The sequence below is a fragment of the Ogataea haglerorum genome (genome assembly GCF_019207285.1).
Source record: "Ogataea haglerorum isolate 81-453-3 chromosome Unknown 81-453-3_NODE_2_length_903871_cov_94.662503, whole genome shotgun sequence".
In the NCBI taxonomy this organism is placed as follows: Eukaryota; Fungi; Ascomycota; class Pichiomycetes; order Pichiales; family Pichiaceae; genus Ogataea; species Ogataea haglerorum.
The window spans coordinates 541999-566824 of record NW_025065152.1 but is presented as its reverse complement, the minus strand read 5'-3'; the positions used below and the strand labels follow the sequence as shown (position 1 = coordinate 566824).

Sequence of the window (24826 nt, the reverse complement as noted above, 5' to 3'; positions counted from 1 at the left end):
GAGATTGCGTATACGGCGAATATATTTTATTCATCCATTGTACTTATTTTTCCGTTTCTTCTAGGTGTTTCATTCTTTCGTCCAAAATGGATTCTATATTCCGTGTTTCTCCCTGTTTTTTAAAGATGTGTGTAAAACCGTGATCATCACCTCTGTGACGAATGACCTTGCCGCTCGGCAACATCTCCTGATCTGAAAGGTCAAAAGATGCGATCTTCACGCTGGCCGGCGATCCAGCAGGCAATTCTGTCGGGTTGACAAGGGTCTGCTTCCGTTTTCTGGTTTGTTTGGAAGGATGGATAGAACCCTTCTTCATGAATGACCGGAACTGATAGAGTCCCCTTTTCATGCTCGAATAGCTTTCTATATCTTGTTCAACTAGCTGCGATTCATGCATCCAAGTCCAGCTCTGCGCTAATTCGTCAAAGGCATTCAATTCCATTTGTTTGCGTAATCTGTTATTCTTTTCAAGCACTTGGAATGCATCAGTGTCGGTAGGCCACAAACTGACTTTGACCAAATGGAAAAGCATGTCCACGGAGAGCCCAACCACAATCAGCACCAAAATACTGGCCCAGAAAGTAATATCCTTGCCAAAGTGCTCAAATAGCCCGTGTGCAACATAGTATATAGTGCTGTCTTTCGTTTTGTATAGTCCCACAAGTAGCATGCACCATAAAAGCCAGCCAAAAACAGACACACAGAAGGATATCACGGAGAGCTTGGTAATTGAATGCATCTCGATAATGTTACATTTTGCATTGATGATCACAATCAGCACAGTGAACATCACCACGCCCAGAGGATAGGTTGTGTTATCCAACGTTGCAGGAAATCCGTAAACATTCCACAAACAGAAGCACAACGTCGTACTTTGCGAGGCAGCCAGCAGCGACCAGAAAAAGAACAATTTGAAATTGAACGATTCGCAGTTGCGTCCCTTGGCGTATAATTCGGGAACAGCTATAAGAGTCGATGGCCGAAGATCCTTGTCAAACATTCCAACACACAGCACTGGCAAAGACGTGAACAATGTGTTGAACATCGACAATGACCACGACTCATATAATGACGTACCCGTAAAAAGTGTGTATCTCTGGTACAGTAGCTGTGTCAAATAGAACAGTAGTTCTTTGTAGAATGTGCAAAGAACGAATTTGGAAGTCCTGATGTAGTTGTAGCGACCGTGAACCAGCAAGAGCTTTAGCAAGTATCGGAACTGCGCAATAGAATAGTCCGACGTTCTGGCAGCCTGCAATCCTTCCTTACCGGTAATTCCAACACCAACATCTGCGCTTTGAATCATGGCAATATCATTGGCACCATCTCCAATAGCAAGGGTGACTTTTGACTTATTTAATTTGCGAACACTTGTCACCATTTTGGCTTTCTGATAGGGAGATGCTCGACAACAGATAACAGAGTCTGACTTCATACAGAGAGAGATGAACACCGTCATCAACGTGCTGTCCATTTCAATCTCCGACAAGGTGCCCCCATCGACGACAACCACACAGTGAGCCACGTTTCCTTCTTCAATTTCGAGCTCTGCAGCTGTCATCATGGAAGACAGTCTTTCCGTCCCTTCGTCAGTAGAAAGAACAATAACTTTGGAGTAGTCCTTGATTAATCGACAAGAGTACCCAATGTTTATTGCAGTCTCCCTTTTATCTCCGGTCAGCATCCAAAGCTTTATGCCTGCTCGTCTTAGCTTTTCAATGGCTGCTGGGACCCCTTTCTGTAATTTGTCTTCTATGGCAGTGGCTCCCAAAAGCTCCAAATTCTCTTCCAACTGACAGCCAATTTTCTCAACGAGTTCAGCGCGGTTTGTCAGAGAAGTCTTTGCCTTGGCATATCTTTGGGACCATTCTGAATAAACATCTTCAGAGAGATAACGGTACGAGTAAAGCAAAGTTCTCAAGCCCTCCGTTGAAAAGTCTTCCACATGTTCAATGGTCTTCTCTAGAACGTATTCATCGTTGACAACCAATCTATCCGATGGAATGTATGACATCTCTTCGCGTAGGTTATACTTTTCCGCCTGTTTCAACTGCAATGACCTTCTAGCTTTGCTCTTAATCTCCTCAAGTTCGTGTCTTTCATTATCCTCAGAGAGGACAGAGTCTATGGCTCTAGAAGCGTGACCGACGCGAATAGGCGACACACCATCCATTGAAGAACGGGACAAGCTCAGACTTGGTCTTGCAATTGAAGAGGTCGAGCTCCTGCCCTCTCTTGAACGGACAGAATCCATCGATCTTCTCTGTAAAATCAGTTCTGCCTCATACCGTTTCCGATCGGCGACGCTCCTCGAAAACTCTTGCTGTTTCGAATGGGCCAATTGAGAGTTCCTCAGCCTCTCCGTAATGACATTGTCCGCTCCTTTACAGAATAGAACAATCTTCGAATCTGGAAGTCGGAGTATCACCGACATTCGTTTTCTATTTGACGAGAACTCAACCACATCGAGAATCTCGTAGTCCTCAAATACAGGCTCTTTATCAGATCCGTGCGGGTACAGCTTGAGCGTGATAGTTTTCTGTTTCTTTTCGAACAAAATGAAGCCCATCTCGCTGGCGGCCTGAACTAGGGCCAACTCATCAGGAGAAGAGGCCTGGTAGTTTATGGACTCCATTTCTTCCTCAAAGCCTTCCATAGTGTCCATCTCGGGAACAGAATCACTCTTTGCTTTCTTGGGGAGACAGGAGTGACACAATGCAATAGAAAGAAGAAAGAATGTCACACGCTTGGCGTATATGGTGTTCGGATTTGTCTGTAAATATTTGATGAGTTCCGCAGATGACTTGATGCTAGGTTTAGAATCTAGGTTCTGTATTTTCGCAGTTTGCGCGGTTACCAAGCTTGGATTGACAGATGACAAGCTTGACCGACCAGCGAGAAGTGGAGGGACTGATCCAGTTACACCTTTGCTGGAGTCAAGAGCTACATCCACAGAGTCCACAGTAAGTGGAATCTGGGCTGTTTCAGGGTCCTTTGCATCAGATTGATCCATATCATGAATCCAAGGTGTACCGCATACGCTGAATTTGCGAAAAATCATAACGTTATCGGTCAGGGTACCAGTTTTGTCAGAAAAAATATAACTAACTTGGCCCAATTCTTCTAAAATGGTGGCAGTCCGTGCTTCTGCGGGCGTGTTAGACTGAAGATGGTACATGTCAATATCCCACTGCAATAGAAGCATCTGAACGGCTTTGATGATCTCCATTGTAACATAGAGAGACAAAGGAATAAGGGTGTTGTACATGATGATGAAACCCATAATTGTTGGAGCAATACCGGCATCTTCGCCTCTGACGTACCAGTTCTTGTCTCTGTATTTTTTATAGAAAAGTCTCTCCGCCATAAAAGAAAACATCGATAGCGTGACAACCACGAAAACCATGAACGCCACGATGTAATTGATTGATTTTTGCAGTTTCGGTGCCTTAATCCGTGGATTTTTGATGGAATTCATTCTGATTTTCGTTTCCTCACCACTGAAAACAACCACCCCCAAACAAGAATCAGTGTTTCTGATAATCGACCCTCTGTAAATGATATTTTCGGGGCCTAACGCAAATTTTCTAGTTTCATGAGATGTAGGGTCTTCAATGTCTAAAGATCCCTCAAAGTTGTAAAGATCAGAGTTTGGATCTTCACAATGAATATTAGCTTTCAGTTTGCGCAGTCCCTCGATTGAGTTGGCTAGTTTGTGGAGTTCCTGATTTGGCAGCTTGGACTTCAAATTCGTTTCTCCATCCAGAGCCATAGTCTCTACAAATGCTTCTCCCATGTCGTTTGTCGAAGTCAGCAAAACGATGTCCGCCGGCACCCACTCATCACATTCAATCTTCACGATGTCTCCCACTCTAATGTTTTTCCATCTAGTGCGTATTGTCGAGATTCCCTCTTTGCTGAGAAGTTGTTCGTTGACAAAAGAGTTTTCGTCAAAAATCATATTTTCGTCTTGCGAGTCTAGATCATCAGTATCGAACGACTGAGTGCTCGATCTCAATCGCGAGAAAGATGTTGCGCTTTTACTGTAAACGTAGTGTGAAGAATAATGCGACTTTCCCATCTTGAGCACTGTGCTTGGCTTGTTATTTTCGACCTTATCCAATTTATGTCGTCTCAGGTCGTCCCAACCTTCTCTCAGTATAGAGATCGAGATGAAGATAGATAGGGGAATGATGGTGGTAGATGTACCAGTTGTTGACCACGAAGGTATCAACTGCAATATCGCAACCGTCATGAAGTAGCAGTTGGCGAGCTTGGAAAACTGCGCAATCAGCTGTCGAGGCAGAAAACTCAACAAGGTGTACTTCGACGAGGTAATGACGTTGTTCACATAGGGCTGATTTGTGCGGTTATCCAGCAGCAGCACCTCACCTTTCTTGTTGGTTATAGACGGCTCTCCGCTGCGCTTGAGGTTGACAGTGATCGGGAGACGGCGGCCACCCTTGGACTCTGGAGCATTGGAGACTCCCATGAGAGCATTCAAAGTGGCCTTGATAAAATGATATTTGCTCGTCGTTCGTTGTGTATAGTTGTACTTGTATTGCGGTTCATCGTTCAAATCAATCACAGATTGATTGAGTGACCCAGAGCTGCCAAAGAGGCTGGCTTGATTTGCTGGCGAATCATCATGTCTAAATACGTCGAGCTCATCTGCGAGATAAGAATTGTCCACCTGTTTGAGTTCGATTTCGGGAGTCGTTAGGTAGTTTTCGGCAGACTGCGCAACGTTCTTACTGAAGAGCTGCGTTCGGAGACTGAAACCACGTTTCCGAGTTTTCACTGGTTTGGATAAGGGTCCTTCCGAGAAAATCTCTTGCTCCACTGTGATAGTGGGAATACCATTTAAATGCTCTGAGGACGAACTCATGTAGAAACTTCTCTCCAGATATGTCAAGCACGCTGGTTCAACGGGCTTTGTCGCGACTCTCTAGATGTACAGTACTTCCCTATAAGGACTTTAATTCTTCCGGATGATTTGAAGAAATCGTACGCACACGTTTAAACATCTATTTCTGTCAGATTCGTGCATGGCGCAGCATCAGTGAATCAAATGACCATAACCATGGCAAAATTGACGGAACCTGCATCTTGGCCGATTCCTGAAACAGATGCTGGGCTGTTCACTCTTATTCTCGCGATCAGACTCGCCAACTCTCTCTCAATCAATACTTTTTTCCAAGCCGACGAGTACTGGCAAGCACTTGAGCCTGCACATTATCAGATTTTTGGCTATGGTTACCTGACCTGGGAATGGCGTCAGGGAATCCGGTCTTTCATGCATCCTTTGCTTTACGTTCCAATCTACAAAGTATGTCAAATCTTGAGTCTCGACTACGCATATCTGCTTTATCTGCCTAAGGCGATGAACGCGTTGATCTGTGCGGTCGGTGAGACATTCCAGTACAAGCTCACATGTAAATGGACCCAGGACCCTTCAGTTAGACGCGCAATGTTTTACTTGAGTTTATTTTCGCCATTCAATTGGTATTGTTACTGCCGGTCATTCTCAAACTCACTCGAGCTAGCACTCACGACTGTGGCACTGTTTTTATACCCTGAGACATTTGGTGTTCACTACATCTACTCTATGGCAATTGCAGGGCTGTGTTGTATAATTAGGCCAACAAACGGCCTGATATGGGTGGTTTACGGGCTGCGAAACTTCTACAGAGGTCCTCGGCTCAAAATCATAATATCCACCATTCTCATTGGTATCGCCGTTTTGAGCGTCGACCTCATAGTAAACCGTTATTTCTACGGCTCTTGGAGAATTCCCTACATCAAATTTCTCGACTTCAATGTGTCTAAGAACCTCTCATCTTTTTACGGAGTGTCAAGGTTGGATTTCTACTTTCTTCAGGCTATTCCTGTGATACTATTGACCTATCTCCCATATTTTATGATTGGGTTACTAGTCAAGAAGTCAAGAGAGCTCAAATTGGTACTCATCATAAATCTTTTGGTATTCTCCTTGATTCAGCACAAAGAATTCCGATTCATTTATCCCATGATGCCTATTTTGCTCTTCTTTGCCACACATGGGATGCTCTATGCGCTCAGAAAACTCAAACCTTTAACATCATCCAGCTTGATTCTTTTCATTGCACTACTGAACACTGCTATGGCATTCTATTTTACACAGATTCATGAGAGTGGGGTCATTACCGTCACCCGATACCTTAGAGATGAAATTGGTAGCAGTCAATCCTCCATCGGATTTTTGACGCCGTGTCACTCTACTCCATTTCAAAGTCATTTCCACCTACATCCAAATCAGGTAGATATTTGGTTCTTGACATGCGAGCCTCCGTTGCAACTAAGTTCCTCATCAGATCTAGCTACTTATAGAGACGAGTCGGATGAATTTTATGACGATATGCCAGGATTTTTGCAGCGCAACTTCCCCTCCCTTACTGCAGACAAATCAAAGGATGAGACCAAAGGACCCTATCCGCATACATGGCCTGAATACTTAGTTTTTTTTGAGAGCCTGGAGCAATTCATGAAAGAATACCTCCGTAATAGCAGCTACTCAGAACACCATCGAATTTTTAATAGCAGATTTCACTGGGATTCTCGCAGGACGGGAGATGTCATTATATACAAGCTTAATTAGACGTCCCAAAATGATTTTGTGTCTTGTTGCCTGTCTGGGGCAGCCGATTCATGCTTTATTAATTGTTCCAACGACTCTTTTCGAACTGTTGTTAAATCCAGATCAAGGCCATTTTGTTGCGCAAAAGTATTCAGGGCATCAATAGTTTTTCTTGCAGACCTCCAGTTCTTCTCTTGTATGTAGACATCGAAAAGCCCGATCATGCAATTGTGATCACCTAGCTCTGCTCCCATTTGAAACCACTTTTTGGCCTTGTAGAGGTTTTTGAAGTAGTTCAGCTCCAAGAAACCAAGCGTCTTGAAGCTTTCCTTGAAACCCTGCGTAGCTGCCATTTCGAGGTGGTAGCGAGAACGTAGAGGATCAATTTCGTATATCAGACCCAGCATGTAGTGAGACTGTGCTACTTTAGACATTGGAGCTAGCTTGATGGACTTTTCAAAGAAAATCTTGGCACGAAGAAGCTGATTTTGCTGGAAATGGATCATGCCCATCGTTTTGTAAACTTCTGCGGACAGGAACGAATTAGCATCGAGTTTTATAAATTTCCAGTACTGATTCACAGCTTCTTGATATCTGCCCTGGTCATAATCATAGTCTCCACCCATCTTGTAAACGAGAGGATGCTCAAGATTTCTCAGCTCTTCTATGAACTTTTTCGCCTGAACCTTGTCCTCATCAGTGTATTCTCCTTTTTGATCTCGTAAAGCTCTAAAAGAAATAATTGTCAATGCATCCCTACTCCCAAGCTCCGCAGCTCTCTCTATAAGTTCATCCTCCAATTCAACAAGGTGCTGATTTGATGTGTGGGTCTGAGTTCTTATTTCCGCCAGAATTTTCTGAAACAGAAGAAGATCTGATCCTTGCACCTTCTTTGGGAATGATAGTTTATCCTTTCCAACGTTATCGTAAATGTCTTGTATCACTGGCATGTACTTTCGTAGGTTCATTCTAGCGTCAAAGTCAAAAAGCAGACGCTTGATGAGCTTGCGCTGGGGCAAAATGTCCAGCAATAATGGTCGTTGAGTGGAATAAGCACGAACCAGCATATTAAATTTAATTTTGTAACTCTAAAATAACTTATGCTTTTTAAATTTCGGAGTCATCAATTTTCATGCCCCCCTCTCCACAATTGAACCACACTCAGGGGTCTGGTGGGACAGTTCATCCAATAGAATTGGTGGTGCAATCATTAATCGAATCACCACTTGAAGTGCTTAACCTGAACCTCACATCTCTATACGAGTCTCAAGTCATACTATCAAGCATTCTACGCCAGCTTGAAGGTAAGTTGGAACGAACACGGGAAAACTTGGCGGAATGTCAAGAAAGTAAAGACAATACCAGTATCTCACTGGATGACTATGTGAAGCGAGTCACAGCTATGAAGTCGCAGCTGAGTGCCATTAGCTCGAAAATGGAAATTATCGAACAACGAGTAGACAAAATATTACAGAATATGGGCTCAGAATAACATAGTCATATCCATCGTCTCAACTAGATAATATGATCATAATTTTAGAAGCCAATATGGATAACCGGTATTTTTGGCGTGGAAGCAGATCACCAGAATGCTGTATAAAATGAAAATGCCGACAGATAATCCAATGGAACCAAACAATCTCAACTTGGCATTCTGCAACTTTTCGAACAAGTCCACCAAAATCACCATACCGACGCAGAAAAGTCCATATATGACGGAAACAATCTGTGTTTCGACTCCCAGCTGTGCTTGGTGACCGCCCATGAAGTACATGTTGGAGCCATCTTTATTTGTACGAATGTACTGTGTATTTCTAATCACATTAAACATGTAACCAGATGTGAACAGAATGACAAGTAAAATGCTAAATGCTTGCCAACCCCTTTTGTTGGTGATGACGGCTAAAACCCTTTTATAATTCAGTATGATGATCACGCTAAGCCCGAAAACGATGCAAAATGATAAGAAGAACTCAGTGTAGTTGAATTTGGTTCTTAAAGTAAATAGCTCGGGGCTTAGGTGCGTCTTAGCCACCAACCAGCTGGTCAATGTGGAAATCATATCAGTGCTCATAAACACAAACTCATCACTTGGTTTTAGACCACTTCCTTGCTGTGCATTATAGTAGTAGACTTTTGGGACGTTATTAAGTGCCAACTGTTGAAAAAGCTTTCTGGAGTCTGGGAAATCAGAGTATGCGAAGATCAACTTCGTATCATCAGAGCCAAGACCATGCGTTTCAACATTCTCATAAAATGAGGAAGCAAGCTGCTCAAATACAGGTTGGAACTCATTGCATAGAACGCATCCAACTTGTGGACTTGATGCGGTAAGGTACAGTACTATGTCAAAGTCCTCGTTGTTCAAAAGGTTTTGGTAATTGGCGTCGGTAATCTTAACAATGTTCCTCTTGTACTTCGACGTCAAAGTTTCATATCGCACGCCCAAGCAAGCAGGAATCAACAATCCAATGGATAATAACAAAGAGGCAAATCTCATTGCTTGCAGTTGGACTGAGCTTGAACAAGTTTGCGAACGTGTTTTAATTTCAGTGTCTCGGGATCCCGACGCGGCGATCGGCGCCGTCCTAAAAATTCAGTTTCGTCCATGATTTTTTTTCAACCTTTAAGCTTCGTGTTTAACTAAATATGCCCATTAGATCCCTCGAGCCCTATCTGTTTGACCTGAAATCTGTGTCCAACAGTCATATGGACGTTCTGGAGAACGCAACCATTGGAATTGAGGTTGAACATTATCTCTCGAGACTTCTTACACCTAGGAAAGAACCTAACCTTGAAGCAATCGGAGGTTTCCCAATGACCTTGAAGAAGCTGATGGAATCGGATTTTAAGTCATTTGAAGAGCTCAAGATAACCCCGATATTTGTGTTCCCAGGTCTGAGAACGGTAGATCAGTTTGATTATATCAAAGAGCCTGAACTACTACAACACGAAATGAACTTTAGAAAAATATGGGACGAAAAAGTTGCAAGAGAGCATTACAATGAGAGTTTCAGAGATTCCAACACACCATTGGCTTTGAGGCCAATCATGGATGACTTGATGCAAATCCTGGAGTCCAAGGGCGTGGACTATATCGTCGCTCCGTATTTTGCATGGATTGAGCTTCAGTATCTGCTGGCAGAGAACTTGATACACTGCATATTTGGATCAACAGATGGCCTTCTGATTGAAGGTATAGAGAAGTTCATATTCAGCATGGAATTTGAAAGCAAGCAGTTTAAATATTTTGAAAAATCTAGTGTGCTTCGAAAACTCAATCTCAATCCAAAACAATTCAGAGACATTTCTATGTGTGTTGGGAACGGCTTTCAACCTTATAACATCAACATCTTCCCCCATATCCCATCGTCTCCAACGTTCCCGTCTCTCCACGAATTCATCCTTAATGGGGGCTCGATCTACAACTCTCTTCTTGCGTTGCCGAATGGGGGCAGATACATGGAAATATATCAGAAGGGATGTGCTTCTCTTGACTACACCCCGGTGCTCAAAGTGAATGGAAGAACCGAATTGTTACAAATGGATAGTGACACATCTTTCTTGTCGTCTGTGGCAGCTAGCCCTCAGACTCTCAATTCTTCCAACACGTCTGCGGAAACGACACCATCAGAACCTTCGAGACGGATTCCGGACGACTTACATGAGGTGATTGGGCAGAGATTACCGGATGAGCTGTTTTTCTACCAATCGATAGGCCTTACGGCGTTCGAACTCTGTGAAACATTGATTCATGGAACACAAGTTGAAAGACTACCCTTAGATATGTCAGTGACACCGTTGTACCAAAAACTTGTCTGTGATGAAGAGTCTCTAGAGATACGAGGTAAAACTCTAAACCTGTTTGCCAATTCACTCAACAGATACCACCAGTTCAAAAAACTGCGCCTGGAGACCGTTTTCAATGGTCGCCAGGAGTATGAACTCGTTCAAAGGATGACTCCTCCCCTTTATCTCAAGGTGAAACCTCTGCTTGTTAGACACACCACTGCCAGATCATTCCAGTTAGCAGCTTTTCTCTCAGGAATGAGCGACGAGTTTTTGGAAGACATGGTGGTTGCGAAAGCCGACGAAGAGGGCGCCAGAGTTTCTACTAGCTATGAAATAATCTCCACGGGCCTGATTAGAACGCTTTACATCTATGGATTCTTGTCGGAGAATGATTTCAAACTGACTGAGTGGGGAAAACTCTTACCTCATCTTTCCAAGTCGGTCAACGTGGAGATGCTACTTCTGGTGCTCATTTTCTTCAAGCGCTTTTCTGAGTTAAAGGCAGATGATATTCTACAGCCCAACGATCTGAAAACAGACAACATGCAGTACAAAAACGCCGCGATTTTCATTTCCAAAATACTCTCTCTCCAACCAATGTCGAAGCTTAGTCCTGTCAATTATGTTTATAAAGTCCATAGGCCTTTGCTTCAGTTCAGATCGGTGATGGACAAACTGAAATCATACACCAAAGATCTCGTGACTTCAAACATCATAGCTTTGGAGTTGTTAAATCACGATGACCTGGACAAATTCCAACGAGACAATAGATCTTGGAGAAAACTCACGACGGAGATTCCCTTCAGAAGATCACTTCCGAACGTTCTTTTGGGAATTGTAGCACAGGAATTTTTAGAAACATACCTTGCTAATCTGGACACGGAGAAAGCGTCTGCTTCCGTGGATCAATCATTATTGAAATCCGTCAATGAGAAACCATCGGCAGAGTTTTTGAACGGCTTGAAGTTTGTGAAGCAAGTTACTGTTCTAATTCGCGCTTTACTACAAAACAAACTCATAAAAGTGGACGAGGCATTCATTACCATGATCGAGACGAGCGAAGAACTTATTACAAAAATCGAATCCAGCTAGTCGACCGACTTAATTCAGTTGAAACAGCTCTAAACATTGGTCCATAAGCTCAGAGATCAAATCAAGTTGATTTTGAGCTTCTTTCCAGTCTCCCGCATCGATTGCATCCCGAACGCCAGGGAAAGAATCATAGATGAATGACGTTTCTTTTGTTTCGGGAATTCTAAACTCATTTCCAAATAGAACATTCTTATGCCATGGTCGATCATAAATGCCATTAGAAGATTGTAGTATTTTTTCTAGAAGGACGATCTTTGCGTTCCAGTCCCACCTGTTCACGGCCAGCAGGTTTGGCTCTGAGCCTGAATCAGCGTTAACAATTTCGGTCCAGGTTTTGATAAATGACTGCTGCTCTCTGGCAATACTTTTGAGTTTCACCAAGGACGTGTCAAATCTTGTGAAATCCAATTTGGAGTTCTTATCTTTGAACTCAACGTAAGAGCGCAAATCCTTCATATTTCTGTTAATCGCAGAGACCATGTTTAATATATCGTAGGGAATGATTGGCTTGTCAGTCAATTGCAAGATGATTTTCGCCACTAATCGAGTCAGTGCTTTGTGATACTGCATTTCACTGTCTATGTTCTGTTTCCTGAAATTGTCAAATGTGTCTAAACAGCTGTTTTTGGGGTAGCTTTTGCCCCGGAATCGAAATTCGGCGGAAGGCATCCCAAAGTGAGAAATGAACGGCTGGTAGTTCTTCGTATTATCTTTCATGGACAAAAAGTTCTTATCCCAAACTTCGGCAAGAGATTTATTTGTGGCTGGATCTTCCACCAAACTCAACGTATCCTGAATCAATGAGTGGAGAATTGGATCTGCGGCTATCTCCAGCTTGGAGCCAGACACAGCATCACTCAAGTCAATATAGCTGTATCCTTGGCGGTTGAAAAAGTCACCTTTACTCTGAGCAAAGTAGGTAGAACCAGCCATATTGTAGTCTGTTCCGGAAAATGAAACGAAGTAGATTGATCTGAGAGGTTTCCATTTCATTGCACGCATCATGTTGGAGAACAGAGAAATGAGCTCGAGTAAAACCGCAGTTCCCGTACTGTCAACAGCACCAAATCCAGGAGAATCCCTTGCTGCCCCAATGACAATTGCAAGATTATTTTGCTCAGAACCCGATATCCGTCCAGCAACATTCCAAACCTCCTTATTCATTCTTTCTGCCACTTCGTTCGACATATCAACAATAAACTCGTCACTTCCCGTCCAAATTTCAACCTTTTCATTACCGAAATCCAAATCCCATGCCTCTAATCTCTCCCCATGTCCTTTCAAAGGAGTCATGATGTTTTTGACGCTTTCCCAAGAGATTGGAACACTTGGAATGCGCGGCGTGCAGTTGTTGGAATTCCACATAATATCCAGGTCAAAATAGTCTGGGACACGATCGAGAACCCCCCCGCCAGGACTCACCATATTTCCAGTATAAAAATCTGGTAATGCGACAGGTTCTTTTTGAATAGATAGCATGTTATAAGCAGAACCGGGTTTCGGGTCACTGAAGAAGAGGACTCCAGAAGCCCCTTGTTCGTGTGCGTAATACAATTTTTTGGATTCCATCAAAAGGCCTCCATATTTGACCACCACGACTGAGTCCTTGACATTCACCCCCTTTTCCGCCAGCACTTTATAATCCTCTAATGTGCCATAGTTGGCGTAGACCACACGACCCTTCGCTGACCCTCTTTTTGAGCCCGGATTGAATGCCATCTGTTGCAATTCGACGTTGTTTTCATTATGGTCTTGGTCCGTCGATTTTTCGATCAAATCACAATCGTGGATTAATTTATCTCCCTCGTATAGTTTAACATGAACTTTTTCGGGATAGTTGACATATGCAGTGAATTTCGAGTTTCCGTCCAATTGAAGTCCTGAATCGGAAACAATGTCCTCAATATATCGAGCGAGAGCGAGATCGCCAGCTGTGCCGGCCATGTGGGGCATGGAGGATAAGTACTCCAGATTTTCCTCGATTCTGCTAACCTCCACGTGGGAGTCAATGAAGGAATGGAGCTTGTGCACATCGTAGAAGTCTCCATACAATGACCCGGCGGCATCCGGATACAAGCCAGACATCGATATAACATAAATGATTGTGGCAATAAATAGAACATATAGGAGTCGTTTAATGATAAGCGGATTGCCGACTTTGGAAATGTAACTTTCGGTTTTGGTGCTGATGAATCGATAAAGCTCGTAAACCGGGTCCAGAGCGTTATTTATAGGACGAAAAAATCGTTTGTTGAAACTCTTTGCGAAATCCCCGGCCTTGGTGAACAGCTCACGCGGGCTCATTCTTTGTCTCTGTGCCGGTTCATCTATATCAAGCTGCTCATAGTTTGCAAACTCCCCAGAGGCATCTTCCAAAGTATCATAAGCCGGTGGCTCTTCGTCAGGTAAATTTGGAATCTCCAGGTATTGTCCCTGGTTGGTCATTAAATTGTCTCGGTAGATTTGATCGTCTTTGAAAAACAAATATTCTGATAAAGCTTGATGCACTGCCGGCAAAAAAATTGAATTACTGTTACCATGAAGAGTTACAACATTGCGTAAGTACACCTGTCTTGACGCCTAACAGCCAAGAATGATATCAGATTTCTTCTATCCCCAGCCCGGAGGTATGGAACTTCATATCTACCACCTTTCGCAAAAGCTCATAGCCAGGGGACATTCTGTTGTGGTAATTACCCACGCTTATGGCGACAGAACAGGGGTTCGAATGCTGACTAATGGCCTTAAAGTATACTATGTCCCATTCTTTATCATATACCGTCAAACGACTTTTCCAACGGTGTTTTCATTGTTTCCCATACTTCGTCAAATCCTGATCCGCGAGAGCATCGATATAGTTCATGGTCATGGTACTTTCAGCTCCATGTGTCACGAGGCAATTTTGCACGCCAACACAATGGGGATTAAGACTGTTTTTACAGATCATTCGCTGTTTGGATTTGCAGACGTGGGTTCGATTTTGGGCAACAAACTGCTAAAATTCACTCTCACCAATATCGGTCATGTGATATGTGTTAGCCATACGTGCAAGGAAAACACCGTTCTACGAGCCAGTTTGGATCCGTCCTCAGTTTCTGTAATCCCAAATGCGGTTATTGCTGATGATTTCAAACCTGCAGAGGTCAAACCGTCATTGAAGAAAATCACTGTTGTCGTGATCTCGCGACTGTTTCAAAATAAGGGGGCAGACCTTCTGACGGCCATAATCCCTCGGCTGTGCTCCACTCGGCCTGATATACATTTCCTAATTGCTGGCGATGGCCCAAAGTTCATCGATCTAGAGCAGATGAGGGAAAAGCACCAGCTACAAGATAGAGTCGAACTCATTGGAAGCATACGGCATCAACAGGTTCGGGATGTGATGGTGCAGGGACATATATATTTACACCCATCTTTGACCGAAGCTTTCGGAACAGTACTGGTCGAGGCTGCGTCCTGCGGGTTGCTAGTGGTAACAACCAAGGTCGGAGGTATTCCTGAGGTGCTCCCAAATAAAATGACAGTTTTCGCTGATCCGGATGAAGAGTCGCTGGTCGATGCTGTGAATCTGGCAGTGAGAAAGCTCAAAGAAAATAAAATTGATACAAGCAGTTTTCATGAAGAAGTTAAGAAAATGTACGATTGGGGAGATATCGCCAAGAGAACAGAAAAGGTGTACAACATGGTCTTTGAAAGAGAGTCCCCCTCTCTTGTGGATGTTCTAATTAAGTACTACAATTGTGGCCCTTGGGCTGGATTACTGTTCATATTGTGCGTGGTCGTCGATTTATTTATTCTCGAGTTTCTGACCTGGTGGTGGCCCGAGTGTGATATAGACAAGGTGAAGAAGTGGCCACAAAAGAAAGCCCAAATAGACAAATGAACGCGCTTTCATCCCATTAAGATGTTGAGCATTTTGGTGTAGCCTTTCAATGCATTTGAGTTATCCTCTGTGATTTTTGGAATCTGAAAGTGTTTAATGTTAGCAAAGAGCTCATCAGCTCTCACCATCTCATCGATATTGGTACTCAGATCCCACTTGAGTGGCCGAATGTCAGGTAAAAAGTCATAGGCAGACTGCAGTTCGCGGTTTTGGACAGTTCTGGAGGTATCAAGCTTGGTTACCAGTGCCCTGAGGCTTGAGATTTCATTTATGAGTTCCATTTTGTCCAGTCTCATAAACTCTTCGTAGACTCCACGAGTTTTGTCGTCTCCATAAAGCTGTAACCTTCTAGTTGCCTCATCAAGTTGTTTCAAGATCTCTTTGTACTTCACCTGTGCTCCCGTGTATTCTTGGTTTAGTTTTTGATTCTCTAATTGCAATTCTTCAAACGACTTAGATAGCTGTATCAGTTGCAATTCCTCTGTTTGGTGTTTGCTCAACTTGGCCTGGAGCAGAGAGATCTTCATTTGAAGTTCCTCAATAGTCCGAGCTTGCTCGTTGCTCGTCGTATCATTCTGGATGTCTGTGTGTCCAGCAAACCAGCTTGTGAATGCAGGGATTCCAACAGCTTCAAATTCAGGGAAGTCTAGCTTAGTAGAGGAGATTTTCACCAGCTCTCCGAACACCGCAATCTCCTCACCAGCCCTTATTCTTTCATCCAGCTCGCAAAGAGTAGCAAAAAGGTCTTCTATAGGTCCAAATCGAACATTAGGCCCACTTATTAGCCCTTGAGCATTTTTCTCCAGCATTTCGAGTGCACGGATTTGACCGTCGAGTTGCCTCATCAAATCCTCAATGGTCACTTTCACTTCGCTAAACCCATACCTTATCCCGCTCAATAACAGTCCGTCCTTTAGTAGACCACTCAAAAGAAGACAGTACTCAAGTTTGTGGACAGCCAGCAGCATGTGCTTGAGGACTTCCTCCCTGTTTTTCACAGGTCCCTCGAATGGAATCATGAAACTTTCGTGATACTCATGTGCTTCAAGCATTTCATCAAACCTTTCCAGAAGCCCAGAAACGTGCTGCGCGACAGCATCTGGCACCTCTCTGTGATATTCGCACGTTCTTATTATACAATATGCTTCTAAGGCAAGCCGTCCTAGGGCAAAGGCATCGCGAAGACACTGCGATTGATGGAAATAATCATCAACACTTGCAACCTCACCTAGTTGACCAATAAAATGATCTTCGAACTGGTGGCACAAAGTTCTAAATCTCACGACCTGGGCCATCTCCTTTAAGCTTTCTGAGCCGCCTTCAGATCTTAAGAGGAGATTTGAATACTCTTCCAAAGCTAAACGCTCCGCCTTGTGCAAGACCTGCTGTTTTTCCAGCTGGTGCTTTAATTGCAATTTTTGAGAGTGATGGTGTTTCAATTGAGAAAGAAGCTTTTCAGTGTTCTCGTTAGAAACGCTAGAATTTTCCGGTTGTGAGTGCTTCTGCAGAAGTAACTGATTGAGCTTTGCAACTTTGGTCTCGAGATCTTTGATACGAGCTTGTTCTTGCGCCAGCTTTTCTTGTGTCTGCTCTAATTCAGCCCGCAATTCATTTTCTATCTCCAAATGACTTTGTTCCAGATCTTTATCAAGTTCCAGCAGGGTTTCGAGCTCTTTCATGGCTGCCTTACAATTTGAGAGTTCGTCCGTCAATTCAACATTTTGGACCGTTAACGATTCGATAATAATTTCGGCGTTAGCTAGAGACGATAATTTGGTCTGAAGCTGGTCGTTGAGTTTTCTCAACTTGTCGAGCTCCTTCACATATTCTTCTATTTGAGCACTGTCAACATCTCCGCACCTAATCGAGTCAGCTGAAATCTCTTTTTTCCTGTCTTGCAACGCAGCCAGTCTGTCAGCCAGCGTCATTTTTTCCATGATTTCTCGCTCTAATGATTCCTCCAAGGATATCACAGTACTTTTTGATGATTCCAATTGAGCCGTAAGATCGTTCACATCCGATCGCAGTTTCAGCACTTTGTCTTCCAACGATCTGATAATAGCCTTCAGGCGAGTCTCGCCCGAGTTGGGCGGCTGCAACATTGAAGGACGAACGAAGACACCATGTTTATCTTGTGCTTGGAAATACCTGACTCCAGCAACAGAGCCATCGTTCTTCCCAACCGGTCGGTCAAGTTCAACTCCAATCCACTCACCGGGCTGAAATTGAGTTGGACCTATATATTTGATAGTTCCCTCCACATCATTTAGCACCACTCTATCATTGATATTGTGCATATAAGAAAATCAAGCGATCGCGTATTTTTTTGTTTTTTTGAAAACAATTACCTACCTAAATCATCATGTCGTCTCTGAAGAGTGGAAGACAGATGAAAGTTGAGCTGCTCAACGAGCAAAAACAGGAGATCAGGGAGGCTGTAAGTATGAAGGCATGCAGTCTAACCTTAGTTTACTCTATTTGATATGAATGGTGATGGATACCTCGACTACCACGAATTGAAGGTGGCCCTGAGAGCACTTGGATTCGACATGTCCAAGAGAGAAGTTCTCAACGTAATAGACGAATACGATACAGACAACCGCAAGCTGATCAACTACGAGGATTTTTTCCAATACGTGGGGAATAAAATCATTGAGCGCGATCCGATAGACGAGATCCGCCGCGCGTTCAGATTATTTGACGACGATGAGACGGGAAAAATTAGTCTTCGAAATCTTAGGCGCGTTGCCAAGGAATTAGGTGAAAATCTGACAGACGATGAACTCCGGGCGATGATTGACGAGTTTGACTTGGATGAGGATGGGGAAATCAACGAGGAAGAGTTCATTAATATATGTACCGAGAACTAGATTGTACGAGTAACAAAAGCGAGCTTTTTAATGCGGTAAGTAGCAAACTTTAGAGTGCTCTGGCCGCCCTACTGTTTTCACAGCCTTAATTATTTGGCGCATCGCCAAATAAAGGATACAGAAATATCCTGGGCTGGACTTCTTATTCACTTCCAACATGAAAGACGTTGAGAAGCTCGAACAGACAGAGGTTGTTGAGAAAACAATATCTCTTGATCAAGAGAGCAGGAGCGACACGTCAAATGTTGCGGAGCACACTCTAGCGGCGTTAATTTGCACCCTACCCATTGCGGTTACTTTATATCTGAGTTGGAAAGATCGGAAATTCATGTCAACGGAGCTGTCCAAACAGGAGCTAGTAACAAGACTATCGCTGTACAAATCAAAACCACCAACCACAATATTTATCAACTTTCTAATCTCCCTAGTGGGCGTAGAGAATATCCTTGGAATTAGGTCTTCTCAATTTGTCACTTTCGCATCGTTCTACTTAGTGGCGATCTGGTCACAGGCATCAATGGTGATCGTGCAAGTGGTTGGAATAGTTAATGAGATGCATCTAGAGAGAGAGTATTTTTGGTCAATGTCACTTCTGATTATCGTTTTCATATCCATCGCCCTGGGGTCTTCCATTCGTCTCTACAGGGCGCAATGCACAACCACAAACGATGCCCAAAATGGCCTCACACTTCTGAGCTCGTTCCAGGCATGGCTCACAGCTTTCGGTTGTCTTTTCGAATTGTGCCATTATTCGACAATCAATTTCAACAATATGGTGAACTACTATTCCTTCCTCACTAACAGTGCTGCTGAACAGCGGACGCTGGTTCTGCTGGTCACCATACACGTTGGTGCAATGGTCATAGTCGGAGCCGTGCTTCTGACAAACTTCCTATGCTGTCTCGGTTTTGAGCGCGAAACAAAACCTTGGATTGTGGATCAGCAATCTACTGCAATAAGAATGATGATTTGCCCGCTACTGTCCATCTCAATTCTTCATTGCATGCAGAATGAATGGGCGGATTTGTTCAATTCGTAATAGCTAGTAATATACAAAATAGTGCACCCGTACACCTGTAGACATGGATTGAAGAGATCCGGAATTGAAAAAAAATTACCCAGTGGGGAGATAAGACACCAAGTGTACTTTGAGTTGACAAGAAGGTAATAAATCTGGCCAGCTTTTGCTCATATTATTCAACAATTGGAATATTTCCGTGAATTCAAGCCCATTTAGAGATACAAACCACGAAAAAGCAAGCCAAATTCCACTAAAACTATGTCTAAAATTGCTCAAACTGCGAAGACAGCGTCGACCTTACTGAGGTCTTCTATCGGGAAAAACATCAGAACTGCCTCTTCTGGCGCTGGTACAGCTACTATGACTGTTAGAGACGCTCTGAACAGTGCTATGCAGGAGGAACTGGACAGAGACCCTGATGTGTTTTTGATGGGCGAGGAAGTTGCTCAGTATAACGGTGCATACAAGATTTCCAGAGGGCTCCTAGATAAGTTCGGCCCAAAAAGAATTGTGGACACTCCTATCACTGAGATGGGTTTCACAGGTTTGTGTGTTGGTGCTGCATTATCCGGCCTTAAGCCGATCTGCGAGTTCATGACTTTCAACTTTGCCATGCAATCCATTGATCAAATCATCAACTCTGCAGCCAAGACCTATTACATGTCTGGTGGCAAGCAGCCATGTAACATTACCTTTAGAGGTCCGAACGGTGCTGCTGCAGGTGTTGCTGCCCAGCATTCCCAAGATTATTCCGCTTGGTACGGATCCATTCCAGGTTTGAAGGTCATTTCTCCATTCTCCGCGGAAGATTGCAAGGGCCTTCTAAAGGCAGCTATTAGAGATCCTAACCCGGTCATCTTCTTGGAAAACGAGTTGTTGTACGGTGAATCTTTTCCAATGTCCGAAGAGGCCGCATCTCCTGACTTCGTTCTACCAATCGGCAAGGCCAAGATTGAGCTTGAAGGTTCGGATGTTACCATCATTTCGCATACTAGGAACTTGATTTTCTGCCTTGAGGCTGCTAAGGTGGTGAAGGAGAAATACGGTGTCTCTGCTGAAGTGTTGAATCTCAGATCCATCAAACCATTGGACGTGCCAGCGATCATCGAATCCATCAAGAAGACCAATCACGCTATCACGGTGGAGGCTGGATTCCCTGCTTTCGGTGTTGGTTCGGAGATTTGTGCTCAAGTGATGGAATCCGAAGGCTTTGATTACCTGGACGCCCCAATTGAGAGAATCACCGGATGCGAAGTTCCAACCCCTTATGCCAAAGAATTGGAAGATTTTGCTTTCCCAGATACCCCAACGGTTGTGAGAGGTATCGAGAAGGTTCTCTCTTTGGGTGAATTTGCCTAGAGGGGGTAATTGTAGAAGTACATAAAAATATATTATATTGAATTCAACTCTATCTTCTTTCCACGCGCGCTTTAACCCTCTCAAGACTCAACTTGACATCTCCTTTCTGGAAATGATCAAGATTGTAATACTTTGGAGCCAACTCTATTAACCATTCTGGTTTGATCGCAGTGACTGTACGAATATAGTTCTTTGACGTTAGAACAAATTCGTTATAGATCAGCCATTCTTCTTGTTGCCCAAGAACGGTCGATGGATGGATCAACACCTCTTGATTATCTTTCACTGTAATGTAGCCTTTTCCTGCGCTCTTCTTCTTGGCGACTTGCATGAAGAAACCAGCAACCAATGCCTTGCGCAGCCTCAGATGATGTTTTGGATTATCATAATCAGTGTAGTTAAGCTCCAAATCGTATTTCTCCATCAATTTCGAGAGTTGCCATCTCACATTTTCGGCAGACTTCAGAGATCTATAAGATAGGAAGTTGTTCTTGCACCACTTGCTAACGCCAATTTCTTCTGCTTCTTCCGATTTGAAAGCGTTATAGACATTCAAAAGTGTCAGATGATCTCCGTAGGGATGAGCAAACACCTTCTTAGCTTCCTCAGCTGCAGCCTTAGCAGACTTTCCTGATGGGCGAACGAAAACAGAAGGAACAGACAACATAGCAACAATCGTCAGGATATCCTCGGAGCACTTGAACTCGGGAGAACCAATCAGCATAACAGCCAACATAGGATCTAACGGGAACTGTGATGCCAATCTTCCCAGCGCAGTGAGCTCTCCGGCGTCATCCAAACACCCCAGGTAGTTCAGCTCTTCCAAAGCTCTCATCATAGTTTCTGGAGCGGGTGGGTCCATGAAATCAAAATGCACAAGATCATCAATACCTAGTTTCTTGAGTTCCAACACGGTGGAAGACAGGTTGGTTCTCAAAATTTCAGGGTAGCTCTGCTCTATGAGCTCCTTCTGGAAAGCCTCTTCTGTGTATAAACGGAAACATTTTCCGGGACGCGTACGACCAGCTCTACCTGCTCTTTGCTGTGCGGAGGCTTTGGAGATAGGTGAAACCAAGAGCGACTCCACCCTTATTCTGGGATTATAGACCTTTTGTTTCGAGAATCCCGGATCAACCACATAAACAATACCATCAATTGTCAGGGACGTCTCGGCAATGTTGGTAGACACAATCACTTTTCTTCCCGGCTTTCCACCAGGTTTGAATGGCGCTGGAGCAGGTTCAAATATCTTCTGCTGTTGGTGAGGAGGTAGTGAACCATATAGTGGATAGACTGCGAGCGGTCCACAGCCCTCTTCCCTTATCAAATGATCGCCCTCCAAAGAGATTTTCGAGCATGCATCTTCAATTTCCTCTTCACCTGTCAAAAAAAGTAGTATGTCACCTTCGTCTTCAGTAGCATGAATTTGTAAGACAGTACGGATAGCAGCATCCAAGTAATCTCTCTGGAATTCAGGAGTATAGTAAATTTCGACGGGATAAGTACGACCGGGAACTGCCAGCAGTGGAGCATCGTTGAAATAGCTTTGGAACTTCTCGGCATCGAGGGTGGCAGACATAATAATTATTTTTAGGTCTGGTCTTCTAACGCTAACCTGTTTCAGGAGTCCCATGAGAATATCAGTTGCAAGCGTACGCTCATGCGCTTCATCCAAAATTATGCATCCATATCTCGTCAAATCGTGGTCCTCCATCGCCTCCCTGAGAAGCATACCATCGGTCATGTATTTGAGGATTGTCTTCTTCGATGTTTTATTCTCAAATCTGATGCTGTAGCCAACTTCTTCTCCTAGATTCACATCCATTTCATCTGCCACTCTGGCTGCAACCGACATAGCTGCAACTCTTCTAGGTTGTGTACATGCAACCTGCGTGCCTCTTAAATGTGGCATCTCGTCATAAAGCACGAATTGAGGGATTTGCGTTGTTTTACCGGAACCTGTCTCACCAACAAAAACCATGATCTGGGTTTTATGAAAGATCTTGAGAAACTCGTCTCTTTGAGAGTGAACAGGCAATTCTCGACGGACTTTCAGAATATCGAAGTATTTTTGTGAAAAAGGTTTACCTGTAAAGGGGTTCTTCTCTCCATCTTCAAGTTTCCTGGCGTATTTAGCTGTAGTCTTGTTACGCTTAGAAATATTGAATTCACCTCCATTGTAAATTTCAAGCTCTTCATTCTCCCTTGTATGAGGATGGATGGCAAGTTCATGCTCTGCCTTTTCAGCAGCAATCTGAGGAATCGATGTCTCAGCTGTCTTGGAGCGCTTCTTAGGTCTTGATGATTCCCCCATTGTTTTAGTACAAAGAACAATTTTTTTTCTCGTTTTTTTCAATACTTCATACAAATGTAAAGGTGTGAAGTTTAATTCGAGCTGTTGAAAAGATAGACCAGTCGGGCTTTCAACTTCATGTCTTCTAAATTATTGTACCAGACTTATACCCTCGCCAATGGAAGTAGTAAAGTTGTCAAAGAAACTGCTCGTGTGATCGTTGCCAATTGCTCACTGCTCTCAAACCTTCTAGGCAATGACCAACTGTATGTCGATTCGAGGGCCATGGCCCAAAAGGCCAAAAAGCAGCCCATGGATGAAGATTATCATCAATCGGAGGATCACGACATGTTCCAAGCAGCTCGCGAGAAATCAAAGAGCGTCAAGCAGGCTGAAAAAAAACCGAACGATATTCTAACAAACAGTAAGAGACCCAAAGGCCGAAAAAGTAACATCTCTAATAAGAGAGAGTTTGGCACCACTAGGTTTCTGAATGATGAAGACAACCGGAAAGTCAAACCGAAGGTCATTGGAGAGGCTGACAAGGCAGATTTTGAAATGTCGCAGTCTCCAGTGCCATCTTCAAGGATCAGCAGATTATTTCATTATGGAACGTTGGCCGCAGGAGTTGGGCTCGACATATTGCGACAAAGTGCCGAGAGCTATGCGAAAGGTCAAGATTCCAAGTCTGTTGGATCCATGATTATGTCTCCTCGAAACATTGACCGTATTGCTCGCAAATTTAGTCGTATGCGGGGTGCTGCGCTGAAACTGGGTCAAATGCTTTCTTTCCAGGACGCGTCGGTGCTGCCGCCAGAAATACAGCAAATTCTCCTTCGTGTCCAAAATAGTGCTCATTACATGCCGGCGGAACAACTGGAGAAAGTCATCTCTTTCGAGCTCGGCGATGGCTGGAGAAGTAGGTATTTTGCTTCTTTTGACGACGTACCAATTGCGGCAGCTTCCATCGGACAAGTTCATCGGGCAATCACTAAAGACACCCATGAACGAGTTGTGGTGAAAGTCCAGTATCCTGGAGTGGCAGACAGCATAGATTCCGACCTTGATAATATCTTGACTCTTCTCACGGCTTCGAGATTGCTTCCACCGGGACTATTTCTCGACAAAAGTGTCGCTAATGCAAGGGTCGAGCTGAAGTGGGAATGCGATTATCTTCGAGAGGCTCAGAATATTGCGCGGTTCGGCGATTTATTGAAGGATGATCCTGTTTTCGTGGTTCCCAAGGTGTATCATGAATTAAGTGATGAACATGTCTTGACAATGGAAGAAATGCGGGGCACCGAGATTATGAAGAAGGAGTGGGCTCAGGAGACGAAAAACTGGATCTCATCGAATATCATGAGACTGACGCTCACGGAAATAGCCAAGTTTAGGTTTATGCAAACTGATCCCAACTGGGCCAATTTCCTTTATAACGAAGAGACGAACAAGATAGAGCTCCTGGACTTTGGCGCATGCAGAGATTTTAGGAAGGACTTCATTACCACGTATCTCAACTGTTTGCGCGCCTCCGTGAAGAAGGATTACGATAGAGTGCAAACGTACTCCAAGGACATGGGATTTCTCACTGGTTTGGAAACTGACAGCATGACTCAGGCCCATGTCGAGTCGATTATTGCGCTGGGCGAGCCATTTTCTCCGGTCGACAACAAGGGATCTGATTACGACTTTACCAATCAAACGGTGACCGATCGTGTTCGCGGAAATATCAAGTTGATGTTGAATGAAAGACTTACACCGCCTCCCGAAGAGACGTATAGTTTGCACAGAAAACTCAGTGGTGCGTACCTTCTTTGCGCAAGGATGAAAGCCGTTGTTCCGTGCGAAAAGATTTTCGAGGACATTATCGGTCTGGACTACGAGTGACTGTATATAGTGA

General features: G+C 43.8%; 14 protein-coding genes across 14 annotated transcripts; 8 read left to right on the top strand and 6 right to left on the bottom strand.

Annotated features, from left to right (window-relative positions):
• Window positions 1–43: 43 nt before the first annotated feature.
• On the bottom strand, window positions 44–4888 carry KL911_000910 (uncharacterized protein; the record flags this gene model as incomplete). Its single annotated transcript, XM_043201217.1, has 1 exon — window positions 44–4888. The coding sequence occupies one exon, from the start codon at window positions 4886–4888 to the stop codon at window positions 44–46; it is 4845 nt and encodes a 1614-aa protein (XP_043056474.1).
• Window positions 4889–5083: 195 nt separating this feature from the next.
• Window positions 5084–6637, top strand: KL911_000909 (uncharacterized protein; the record flags this gene model as incomplete). Its single annotated transcript, XM_043201215.1, has 1 exon — window positions 5084–6637. One exon carries the CDS (start codon window positions 5084–5086, stop codon window positions 6635–6637), a length of 1554 nt encoding a protein of 517 aa, XP_043056473.1.
• Window positions 6638–6685: 48 nt separating this feature from the next.
• Window positions 6686–7683, bottom strand: KL911_000908 (uncharacterized protein; the record flags this gene model as incomplete). The annotated part of the gene is made up of 2 exons (XM_043201214.1): window positions 6686–6711; window positions 6855–7683. The coding sequence occupies 2 exons, from the start codon at window positions 7681–7683 to the stop codon at window positions 6686–6688; spliced, it is 855 nt and encodes a 284-aa protein (XP_043056472.1).
• Window positions 7684–7748: 65 nt separating this feature from the next.
• On the top strand, window positions 7749–8108 carry KL911_000907 (uncharacterized protein; the record flags this gene model as incomplete). Its single annotated transcript, XM_043201213.1, has 1 exon — window positions 7749–8108. The coding sequence occupies one exon, from the start codon at window positions 7749–7751 to the stop codon at window positions 8106–8108; it is 360 nt and encodes a 119-aa protein (XP_043056471.1).
• Window positions 8109–8144: 36 nt separating this feature from the next.
• Window positions 8145–9116, bottom strand: KL911_000906 (uncharacterized protein; the record flags this gene model as incomplete). The annotated part of the gene is made up of 1 exon (XM_043201212.1): window positions 8145–9116. The coding sequence occupies one exon, from the start codon at window positions 9114–9116 to the stop codon at window positions 8145–8147; it is 972 nt and encodes a 323-aa protein (XP_043056470.1).
• Window positions 9117–9325: 209 nt separating this feature from the next.
• On the top strand, window positions 9326–11500 carry KL911_000905 (uncharacterized protein; the record flags this gene model as incomplete). The annotated part of the gene is made up of 1 exon (XM_043201211.1): window positions 9326–11500. One exon carries the CDS (start codon window positions 9326–9328, stop codon window positions 11498–11500), a length of 2175 nt encoding a protein of 724 aa, XP_043056469.1.
• A 9-nt stretch (window positions 11501–11509) lies between these two features.
• KL911_000904 (uncharacterized protein) lies at window positions 11510–13945 on the bottom strand (the record flags this gene model as incomplete). The annotated part of the gene is made up of 1 exon (XM_043201210.1): window positions 11510–13945. One exon carries the CDS (start codon window positions 13943–13945, stop codon window positions 11510–11512), a length of 2436 nt encoding a protein of 811 aa, XP_043056468.1.
• A 148-nt stretch (window positions 13946–14093) lies between these two features.
• On the top strand, window positions 14094–15383 carry KL911_000903 (uncharacterized protein; the record flags this gene model as incomplete). Its single annotated transcript, XM_043201209.1, has 1 exon — window positions 14094–15383. One exon carries the CDS (start codon window positions 14094–14096, stop codon window positions 15381–15383), a length of 1290 nt encoding a protein of 429 aa, XP_043056467.1.
• An 8-nt stretch (window positions 15384–15391) lies between these two features.
• Window positions 15392–17680, bottom strand: KL911_000902 (uncharacterized protein; the record flags this gene model as incomplete). The annotated part of the gene is made up of 1 exon (XM_043201208.1): window positions 15392–17680. The coding sequence occupies one exon, from the start codon at window positions 17678–17680 to the stop codon at window positions 15392–15394; it is 2289 nt and encodes a 762-aa protein (XP_043056466.1).
• A 186-nt stretch (window positions 17681–17866) lies between these two features.
• Window positions 17867–18253, top strand: KL911_000901 (uncharacterized protein; the record flags this gene model as incomplete). The annotated part of the gene is made up of 1 exon (XM_043201207.1): window positions 17867–18253. One exon carries the CDS (start codon window positions 17867–17869, stop codon window positions 18251–18253), a length of 387 nt encoding a protein of 128 aa, XP_043056465.1.
• Window positions 18254–18410: 157 nt separating this feature from the next.
• Window positions 18411–19292, top strand: KL911_000900 (uncharacterized protein; the record flags this gene model as incomplete). The annotated part of the gene is made up of 1 exon (XM_043201206.1): window positions 18411–19292. One exon carries the CDS (start codon window positions 18411–18413, stop codon window positions 19290–19292), a length of 882 nt encoding a protein of 293 aa, XP_043056464.1.
• A 240-nt stretch (window positions 19293–19532) lies between these two features.
• On the top strand, window positions 19533–20633 carry KL911_000899 (uncharacterized protein; the record flags this gene model as incomplete). Its single annotated transcript, XM_043201203.1, has 1 exon — window positions 19533–20633. One exon carries the CDS (start codon window positions 19533–19535, stop codon window positions 20631–20633), a length of 1101 nt encoding a protein of 366 aa, XP_043056463.1.
• A 49-nt stretch (window positions 20634–20682) lies between these two features.
• On the bottom strand, window positions 20683–22947 carry KL911_000898 (uncharacterized protein; the record flags this gene model as incomplete). The annotated part of the gene is made up of 1 exon (XM_043201202.1): window positions 20683–22947. One exon carries the CDS (start codon window positions 22945–22947, stop codon window positions 20683–20685), a length of 2265 nt encoding a protein of 754 aa, XP_043056462.1.
• A 117-nt stretch (window positions 22948–23064) lies between these two features.
• KL911_000897 (uncharacterized protein) lies at window positions 23065–24813 on the top strand (the record flags this gene model as incomplete). Its single annotated transcript, XM_043201201.1, has 1 exon — window positions 23065–24813. One exon carries the CDS (start codon window positions 23065–23067, stop codon window positions 24811–24813), a length of 1749 nt encoding a protein of 582 aa, XP_043056461.1.
• Between the last annotated feature and the right edge of the window lie 13 nt (window positions 24814–24826).